The sequence below is a fragment of the Alosa alosa genome, chromosome 23, assembly GCF_017589495.1.
Source record: "Alosa alosa isolate M-15738 ecotype Scorff River chromosome 23, AALO_Geno_1.1, whole genome shotgun sequence".
Classification (NCBI taxonomy): Eukaryota; Metazoa; Chordata; class Actinopteri; order Clupeiformes; family Clupeidae; genus Alosa; species Alosa alosa.
The window spans coordinates 21,211,633-21,221,751 of record NC_063211.1 but is presented as its reverse complement, the minus strand read 5'-3'; the positions used below and the strand labels follow the sequence as shown (position 1 = coordinate 21,221,751).

Genomic DNA, 10,119 nt, shown 5'->3' with positions numbered 1-10,119 from the left:
GCGCATGTAATCAAAGAACATGACGGCTGATTCTTAAATAATTTTTAGGCCTATTAGTTGTTAATTTAGCGGTTGCGTCCCCTTTTCGACTGAGCCTCATCGGAAATTTGCTTTTCTATAGCCGCGAGGCATAATCTCCCAAAATCCCGGAGTAGGAGGAACACCCCACGTGGTTCAACTCGTATAAAAAGTTTCTGACTATTGTGGCACAATGTCGTGATTGCAAGGAGTAAAGCCGCTCTGATGATCACGTCTCCTTACGCCCAAGTGAACGAGGACGTAGCCGAAATCTTTACTGAAGTCAGTCATTCTGGACGAAGACAAAGGGGGTCTACACCTGAGCAAATAAGAGCAAAACGAATGACAAACTGGATACACCATTTTACGAGAAATTATCACAATAACTTCGCGTTTTTAAATCTCTTACCGTTATGGATTTTCCTTATTGACTTTTGGTCTGCGGCCAACGGATGACTTGACAATTCTGTCAAGTGACAGAGGTACCGCTTAAATATTTACATATTTACATACCGTTGATGTTTATTATACCAGCCGACACGCATTTCGCGATGGCATGAGACGGCAGGCACTGCGCTTAAGTGCAGTAAGTCAACTTGATCATTTTGCTTGGGAAAACGGGCTGAGCCTACTGTCTCGGCGGCGCACGGCATAGGCAACATCAGAGAATGACCAAAGACCCTAGTGTAAAGGAATAGATATCACAAGGAATTATTCAGCTTTTCTACACCCAGTCCATTCATCCATAATATCGCATGAAGGACAGTCATTCTTTACTCTTTCATGGACAAAGTGGATTTTACAACTCGATCAATAGACCCTTCTTCTCTCCGCACTGCACTTAAGCTGGTGTTTGTATAGAGAACGGTGATTTTGGGAATACGAACAAAAGGTGTCTGTACCCACCTTTTTGACGAACTAAAGCCACACGATTGAACTGGCGTGGGTTTTCGAATAACTTGAAAGGAAGATGATAAAGTTTATCACAAAAGTGGTCTGTTTTGTGGCGTGCGTACTCTCCATCCGCTGTACACCGGCCCCCGAGACCCAGACAGTGTCCCAGGATACCTGCGCTTCTTGCGGAATCGGTCAGACGGAGGAGTCGAGGAGGATGGACATAGATTTTTTGGAGGCAGTGAAAAGGCATATTCTGAACAGGTTACAGATGCGGGAGCGACCCAACATCACCCACCCCATCCCGAAGGCGGCGATGGTGACTGCGTTAAGGAAACTTCACGCGGGGAAAGTAAGGGAGGACGGGAGAGTGGAAATCCCAAACCTTGATGGACACGCGAGTTACCACAACGAGGTGGAGGAGGAAACTTCAGAGATCATCAGTTTCGCGGAAACAGGTGTGTAAACAGCCTATTAGCCAAGTGACTTTCCCATTAGGTGGCATGAGAAGCAGAAAGGGACCACGCGCATGGTGGGTCTGTAGTTGGCCGGTCCATTAGGTTATCTTACCCCCTGATGGCTGTTGTCCAAGAGAAATATATTCATGTGAGGTAGTACGCGTAGTCAAGGCCGCACTTATTTTTGGCGGAATGCAAAATTGAGCAATTGCATAGAAACCTGCCATTAAAAATCGGCTTGTAAATGGTGGAAATATATATATAGGCTACATGTTTTGCGGGGTCTATTTAATTTTAGTCCTTGGATAATGTTTTTTAACATTTAAGTCTCGTTCGAGCAGAAAAGTAAAAAAGGATATTCTCATGCTTGTCTCCTACAATTTAGGCTATCTTTTCTGGAACGAGCCTCATAAGAACATGGGTGCGTGTCTGCGCCAAATCACACACGCCCTCCTTTGTCCCGAGACGGAGAGGAGTCGGTCAAAATCATATTTTGGGGAGTAACTTGGGAGGTGACGGGTAAATGTAGCCAGACGAAGGACCATTCACTCAGTAACAGAGATTCCACATTATTTTATGAAAAAATCCAACCTTTGACACCACGCGCCATACGCTGAGTAAAACCCAACAGCGAGGTTTCCCTGGTCTGTCAGAGACAGAGCAGCACGTCACATGCTTATTTACCAATACTGAAGTGTGCCCGCAGACCATCTGGAGATTTTGCGGCACAGAAGCTGGTAACGTGATTCCATTTGATTCTGTGCTAAGAAAAAACAACAATAATAGAGAAAACAACAAAAACAAAATTCACCAAACGATACTAGTTTATTAGTTATTCGAGGTAACAGTTTACATCGCTTGTAAAGGATCAGGTCTGTCTTTGGCCACTCATGTTTTGAGACGATCCACTATAAAACATCTCTGGATGTGTGTGTGTGTGTGTGTGTGTGTGTGTGTGTGCGTGCGCGCGCAGGCGCGAGCGCTGTTTTCCCTCTGGCGCCGACCGCAGTCCTCCCTTCCTCCGTCGCCCCCTTGCCTTTTGGCGAAGCGGCAAAAACACCCGGGGTTCTGGCTGCCAGCTGGATGTGGCTCCGTGACAAGTTCCAGGAACAATTTGTTGAGAAGCCTCATAAAGGCGACTTGAAATGATCAATGAAGCCTCATGCTTCGCCTCTGACAGAGATCAGCCCCTGCCAGTTTGGGCTTCTTGGATGCTCTTCTCATGTGTTTTGTGGTTTGGATTGACAGTGGCTGTGCGGATCTCTCAACAGCAGGTATACTAGAAGGTTAAAATCAGTAGGCCTACTGGTCAGTATATTTGGGCAAAGGCATTGCTGTGGTTTGGATGTGGTGCCTGCAATTCCTCTCTTGATTTGTGTTTGCGACTGTTTTTTCAGATACTTGAGTCAATATAAAACTTGCAGTTTTGTACAGAGACAGTGAAACAGTCACAGTGATCTGGTTAACACAAACAAACTATTCTAAGAGAAAAACACCCCCCATCTCCTCTCTCTCTCTCTCTCTCTCTCTCTCTCTCTCTCTTCCTCTCTCTCTGTGTAATTCAACGAAATGAGATCTTACAGTGGAGGAATACATGAGTAAACAATTCCCATTGGTAATGCCCTCTCAGGTGCTCTGTGTGGGACCCAGTCGTTATCCTCACTGACAGATAGGACCCCGGTGCACTTGTGTGTCCACCACTGGCCGCTCTTGGTCAGGATTTTGGTGGTTTTTGGTCAGCCTGGTGGTTTTCCGTGTGTGTGTGCTGTGGATGGGGAGAGACTGCAGCGCAGCCCCCCGGCAGCAGAAGGGGGGACCCTGCAGCCGCTGTGGCTGAGCCCCCCCCCCCCCGCTCCTCAGCCTCTCACCCCTTGCCCCTGCTCCTCCCGAGCCTTATTAGAATGCAGGGTGACCCAGGGACATGACAGACCAGGCCGGCTCACACTCACACACTCACACACACACTCATACACACACACACACACACACACAGACATACTCACTTACACTCACATAAACACACACACGCACACACACAAACTCACACTCACAATCACATGGGTATTTGGTTGCCTGAGCATATTGTCCTACTTTGCGGTGTGTGTGTGTGTGTGTGTGTGTGTGTGTGTGTGTGTGTGTGTGTGTGTGTGTAAAACCCCCTTTTCTTTTGTACCATGATGAGTGAGTGCTGTGTGTGTGTTTGTGGACAGATAGGGCCCCTCACTCTTTCTCTATCTTTCTCTGGGACTGTGTGTGTATGTGTGTATTTATGTGTGAGTGTGTTTATGTGTGTGTGTGTGTGTGTGTGTGTGTGTGAGAGAGAGAGAGAGAGAGAGAGTGTGTTTAATGTTTAATTGCAGACAAGTACTGCAAGCATATGATGGCTGTCAAGCACCTCTTTGTTACCATAGACAGAAACAGGACAAGTTGGTGGAACAGAAAGAGAGCGCAGATTATGTTTCCTAAAGAGAATACAAGCAGACAAATATGCCCACTTGCCTCCATCGCTGCCTAATCGCTGCTTAATCACAACAATCATAAACCGCATTAGCCAAATAATCCTGGGGCTAAAGTGGGCTGCTAATGTTTTTGTCACTCGCTGTCAATCAAAACAAAGTGTTTTGGAGCCGTTCTCAGGTGTGGAGTTTTGCTGTTTCAGCAGGCAGACGTTGAGTAATGACCCTCAGATTAGCTGCTTTGCGCTGGGCGGCGTGCCGCTGTACGTGTGGGGACATGCCGGGCAGCCACACGGCTACAGGCCTCTGCGGTAGGGCACACCCAGGTATTGTTCTGTCCCGCTGTTACAAGGCAGCCAGAGTTAGTTGGTTGTGTGTGTGTTTGTGTGTTTGTGTGTGTGTGTGTGTGTGTGTGTGTGTGTGTGTGTGTGTGTGTGTATGTGTGTGTGTGTGTGTGTGTGTGTGTGTGTGTGTGTGTATAAGTATAAGTATAAGTATAAGTATATATACTTTTTTGATCCCGTGAGGGAAATTTGGTCTCTGCATTTAACCCAATCGGTGAATTAGTGAAACACAAACAGCACACAGTGAACAGTGAACAGTGTGTGTGTGTGCTGGGTTGGGTTCTCCATCAGCCACACACACACACATACACTCACACCACATACACACACACAAACACACTGTTCTCCATCAGCCACACACACACACACACATATACACACACACCACATACACACACACATACACACACAAACACACTGTTCTCCATCAGCCACACACACACACATACACCCACATACACTCACACTACATACATACACACACAAACACACTGTTCTCCATCAGCCACACACATACACACACACACACACACACACACACACACACACACACACACACATACACACACACACACAAACACACTGTTCTCCATCAGCCACACACACCACACACACACACACACACACATACACACACAAACACCACTGGTCTCCATCAGCAGACGCAGACACATCTCTTTGCACTGTGCAGAGTAGAGGTTAGTGAGGGCACACGAACTCCACGATGTGGTCAGTAGAGTTACCATAAGAGGTCAGATAGAGCTATGTAAAGCTGTGTGTTGGCGTGCTCTTCTCTCACCCTGTGGGCAGTGTGTGTGTGTGTGTGTGTGTGTGCATTTTTCCCAGTGCAACGCAGGCTGAGGGAAACGAGAGAGAGAGAGAGAGATAGAGAGTCTGGCATCTAGAGATCAGTTACAGCACAGCAGCAGAGCATGCAGAGGGATGAGCGCAGAGGCCGAGAGCCTACACTGCCCTCCCCCACGTGACCGGCCGTCTAGACGAGCTCTCATTCCGCCCCAGACTTAAACTCCCTGCCGCCAGCGTCAAGGCCGGCCTTCCTTCGCTTCGCTCCCAGTGCGGGCCGCCCGTCCCGGCAGGCGGAGAGCCTAAACGCCTCAGCGATGGCTCAGGAAGAGGCGTCGTGCGTCGACTACTTGTACTCGAGTCACGAGGGGTTTTAGGGAAGCATGTTTCTGTCTCAAAGGGCGACTGAAAAAAAACCCCAAAAAGACAGCAGCAGCCAACATCCTGACCAATTTAAACTTTCAAGTGCAGTTTATTTTCAGCGTCATCGAATATGCAACTATTATTATATAACTTGAGATGCCTGGGCAAAAAGCACCATCCCATGAGGAGGAATCTTCAGTTTGCCCATGAACTCACACACACGAATACACACACACACACACACACACACACACACACACACACACACACACACACACACACACACACACACAAAAGCCGCCTGTCTTCGGCTAAGTTGTGTCTTGTTTTTATCTCGTCCCATTGAAGCTCCTATTTGAATGCTGGTGAATAGCGTGTTTTTCAGGCAGCTCTTTCTTGTGGGGGTATTTGAAAGGGCCTCATCCATCATGCTGACCAGCTGTTTGTGTCAACCCTGACAAATCAGTTAATACACAGGAGAACAAATCATCTCACGTCGGCTTATGGGCCGGCTCACCGCCCGGGCCCCCCCACGCAGACCACAATTAATGACAGGCTGGACCAGCGCGTCGGCCTCAACGCACAACACAACATGACACAAGCAGCCGTTTGATTATAGTTATTACTTGACAGTACTGTCATTAGGGAAAGAACACACAAACAAGCGACAAAACAAAAACGCTGAGAACATCACAGCAAAGCAAAGCAAAAGCAAAGCAAAACCAAACAAAACCAAGGGGAGTGTTTTTCTCTGAGTCATAACATGGTCTATGTCATGCAAATCCAGCTGCCCTTTCTCCTTGCTTTCCACTCTTCCTTTTATCATGTTTCTTTCTTTCTTTCTTTCTTTCTTTTTCTTCTTCTTTTTTTTGCTTTATCATGCTTCCACTGTAAAGCTGTGCTCTCAATGCGGGGCTGCATCCTCTGCTTCCTTTTACATCATTGTGTGCCTATGAGGCTCCGGGTTACAGCCGCTTTCACAGCCAAGCCTTTGAACCTTTGTGCTTGTGTCCCCTTCATAAGCTGCCCCCCTACACACACACACACACACACACACACACACACCACCAGCCCCTCGTTCCCTCTTCGCCTTGACTGCGGGCCAACTGGGTCCAACCCCGAGCCCACGCTGTCATCGCTTTTGGGACCACGTTACGGCGTGGGGCGAAAAACTAGCAGGGATGAGGAGGAAGGCCCGAGGGTGCCTGTGCCACCAGCAGCACCCGTCTGAATAGCCCTGAATAGCCCTGAGGGACGAATAGCCCAGGGGAGAGCGAAAAAGGTGACAGCAGAACAGATCGTGACAAGTCCCCCCACCCAAGTTGCCTTTAAAGTGGAAGGCTTAACACCATCTGATACCTTTAAGTTGACGCGGGCCCACTTCTTTGAAATGTTCAGCGAGTGTGTGAAGGGGCGGTCTGCCCACTGTGCATGTTAATGTCTCTCTTAAACACAGGCGTCTCTTCCCCTATAGCTGGTGGAACTGATGGAAACTTTCAGGGGGCGGCTAATCGGCGCCTCACAAAAGCACTCAAACTGAGAGGGTCCTGTGTCTCGGTTACGTAAGACCTACAGCTCAGCCACTCAAAGAGAGTGAATCTAAACATTCTCCTTCTTCTTCTCCCTCTTCTTTTTCTTCTTCTTCTTCTTCTCCCTCCTCCTCCTCTTCCTCCTCTCCTTCTTTATTCGTCTCCACAGATGAGCTGGTGTCCTCCAAGTCGAGCCTCTTCTTCGTCATCTCCAACGAGGGGAACCAGAACCTCTACGTGTCCCAGGCCAGCCTGTGGCTGTACTTCAAGCTGCTGCCCTCGACGTCGGAGAAGGGCCCGCGCCGCAAGGTGACGGTCAAGGTGTACTTCCAGGAGCCGGGCCTGAGCAGCAAGTGGAACCTGGTGGAGAAGCGCGTGGACCTCAAGCGCAGCGGCTGGCACACCTTCCCACTGACCGAGGCCGTGAAGCTGGTCTTCAGCAAGGGCGACCGGCGGCAGAACCTGGACATCCGTTGCGAGGGATGCGACGAGTCGGGCGTGATCCCCTCGCTGGTCAACCCCGCCGACGAGTCGCACCGGCCCTTCCTGGTGGTCCAGGCTCGCCTGGCCGACAACAAGCACCGCATCCGCAAGCGCGGCCTGGAGTGCGATGGCACCAACAGCCTGTGCTGCCGGCAGCAGTTCTACATCGACTTCCGGCTCATCGGCTGGAACGACTGGATCATCGCCCCGTCCGGGTACTTCGGGAACTACTGCGAGGGCAACTGCCCGGCCTACATGGCGGGGGTGCCGGGGTCGGCGTCCTCGTTCCACACGGCGGTGGTCAACCAGTACCGCATGCGTGGCATGAGCCCCGGCTCGATGAACTCCTGCTGCATCCCCACCAAACTCAGCACCATGTCCATGCTCTACTTCGACGACGAGTACAACATCGTCAAGAGAGACGTCCCCAACATGATCGTGGAGGAGTGCGGCTGTGCTTGAGTCTTATTTAAAACAACAAGCAGGAAAGAAAAAACGAGTAAATACGAAGAAACACACAAAAAGAAACTGAGGGGGAGAGAGGGGAGGGGACTCACGTTGGACTTTTGTACACAGAAAATAATATTGCAAGAATAATTATAGTAACAAAGTAATATTTATGAACATTTTCTTGAACACCAGCACACACAGTTGACCGCGTTCATGGGCACAACCACAGATGCCACACAGAAAGACACACACACACACACACACACACACACACACACACACACACAGACACACACACACACACACACACTCAAATGCAAACACACGTCATGCACACAGTTATACAAGCATGCACAGAACATTGTGTACATATTATTTATGTTTGTTAATATTCCTGGTAGAAGCATTTATCAGTTCTGCCAGCTTGTGATTCAGTCAAGTTTTATAAACAAAGGTTTGTAAAATAACTTAGGTCACAATGTTTAAAGGGATGCAGAAGAGATGGTGATTTATGAGTTTGTATCGTTAATCTTTTTTTTTTATTCAATATTTGCCATTTTGTCTTTTCTTGTATTCAAAAAATTGAGAATTCTCACATGCTCTGACAAAAGACACAAAAAGGAGCCTTAGACAACCAGTAAGGGAGTCTATTTGGACTGCCAAAACCAACCCTGCCTCTCTCCAAATAGTATCTCTGAGAACCAGCCCAACACCTACGTGAAAGCACTGACCACAGCTACGTCCAACTATACAGCACTTCTGAAAAGCAATACTGATGGAACTACACTTCCCGGTCGCGGATAACAATTACTTCAAAAAAAAAAAACTCTTCTCTTACTCGCACAATAGTCTTACTGTACTCACACTGTACAAATTCTATTTTTCTTTTTTTTTTTTTACCAGTGTGCATGCTCTTTAAAACCAAAAGATACCAGGATCGCAAAGAACCATCCTACCCCCAGCTAGACAGACAGAGCAGTCAGAAGACACTGATGGAGACACCCACACAGCAGGCATGCTGGGAAGTTAGCTCAGGGGAGCAGGCGAGGTGCCTGTGGCCCCTGGAGTGTGCCCGCTACGAGCTACGTAGCGTAGCGTGGCGGTCCACTCTCGACCCTGCCCCTCACAGGGCTCGCACACAACTCATCAGAACATCAGCGAAACACAAATCAGAAGTACTTCAACAAACAAACTAACACTAAAACAAAAAAAAAATACAAAAAATAAATAAACTCACTCGTCTCAAGTTGCCATACTACTTAGCTGGCTATGGTGCAGCATAGCACTTGTAGAGAAGTCTTAAATGCACACTTTGAAGCACTTGCAGATTAAAATGCCTTTCAGGGGCAACCTCCGGCCCACCTGGCCTAGCTTTCACAATCCCTTTGAAAAAAAGATAATTAAGTGCCGCATGAGCTATGCAATGTATAGTGTTGACCCATACGAGACAAACGGAAATTTTAGTCCTAGTCGTTAACTATTATCAATACTTGAAATGTACTCTTTCGCTTTCATCTTTCAAAGCGAATGCTTGTTACAATGTTTGCACTGAAAAAGTTGCGTGATTAGTAAAAAAAAAAATGAAAAAAGAAAAAAAAGAAAAACTGCCATTGATAAAAAAGTTATTTTTATAGAAGCAAATTGAATTCTGTTCAAATGTATTATACCTAATCAAGGAACCAAAGAGGGGAAGATTTTAGCTATTATACGATGGCCTGGCCATCGCATTATTTTGTAAAATACTTTGTGATCATGTATGAGGCCTGAATACTCGATCAGGGTACTATGTTATGGATTCCGTTTTCAGCTTTTTTGTTTTCTTCATTTTTATTTTTTATTTTGTACAGTAGACAAATGGAATATTTCATATTTTTGTCATCAACTTTAATATTTTTCAGTTTTCTATTTAATAAAAGTTCTTTTAGTTCTTGTTCCAGAATCATTTTAGGATCAAATACATGTCATCTCTGTACAGCTTGTGTCAATAAAAAATGCTTTTAAAATATTTTGTTTCTTTGTAACTGTTATGAAATAAATTTCTTATTCTGCATTAAAACTGTCCTGTCCCTGCGTTGGTGTTTGGCTTAGGAGGGGAACACATCTCTCTAGCCTTCATTCACAGTTTACACTATAACAATATTATTGATATAAACTCACTGGCATCCTGGGCAGGGGAGTGCATACTTCACTACGAGTTAAGCCATATACAAAAGTCTGATGATACACTGAAGTGCATACTTTGGGAAGAGTTAAGCCATATACAACAGCCTGATGCCGATGAAGTACATACTTTAAGCGTACACAAAAGCCTAAAGGCTCT

General features: G+C 46.9%; 1 protein-coding gene across 1 annotated transcript; it reads left to right on the top strand.

Moving 5' to 3' along the window:
• The first annotated feature begins 229 nt into the window (after positions 1-229).
• Positions 230-8,590, top strand: LOC125288446 (inhibin beta B chain-like). The gene is made up of 2 exons (XM_048234820.1): positions 230-1,370; positions 7,036-8,590. Exons 1-2 carry the CDS (start codon positions 989-991, stop codon positions 7,809-7,811), a joined length of 1,158 nt encoding a protein of 385 aa, XP_048090777.1. The 5' UTR covers positions 230-988; the 3' UTR covers positions 7,812-8,590.
• Positions 8,591-10,119: the final 1,529 nt, after the last annotated feature.

Excerpts from the sequence above, each read along its gene's own strand:
- LOC125288446 (XM_048234820.1), top strand. The coding sequence starts at position 989 with ATGATAAAGTTTATCACAAAAGTGGTCTGTTTTGTGGCGTGCGTACTC. Across the intron at positions 1,371-7,035 it reads CATCAGTTTCGCGGAAACAG|ATGAGCTGGTGTCCTCCAAG; the intron begins GTGTGTAAACAG and ends TCGTCTCCACAG.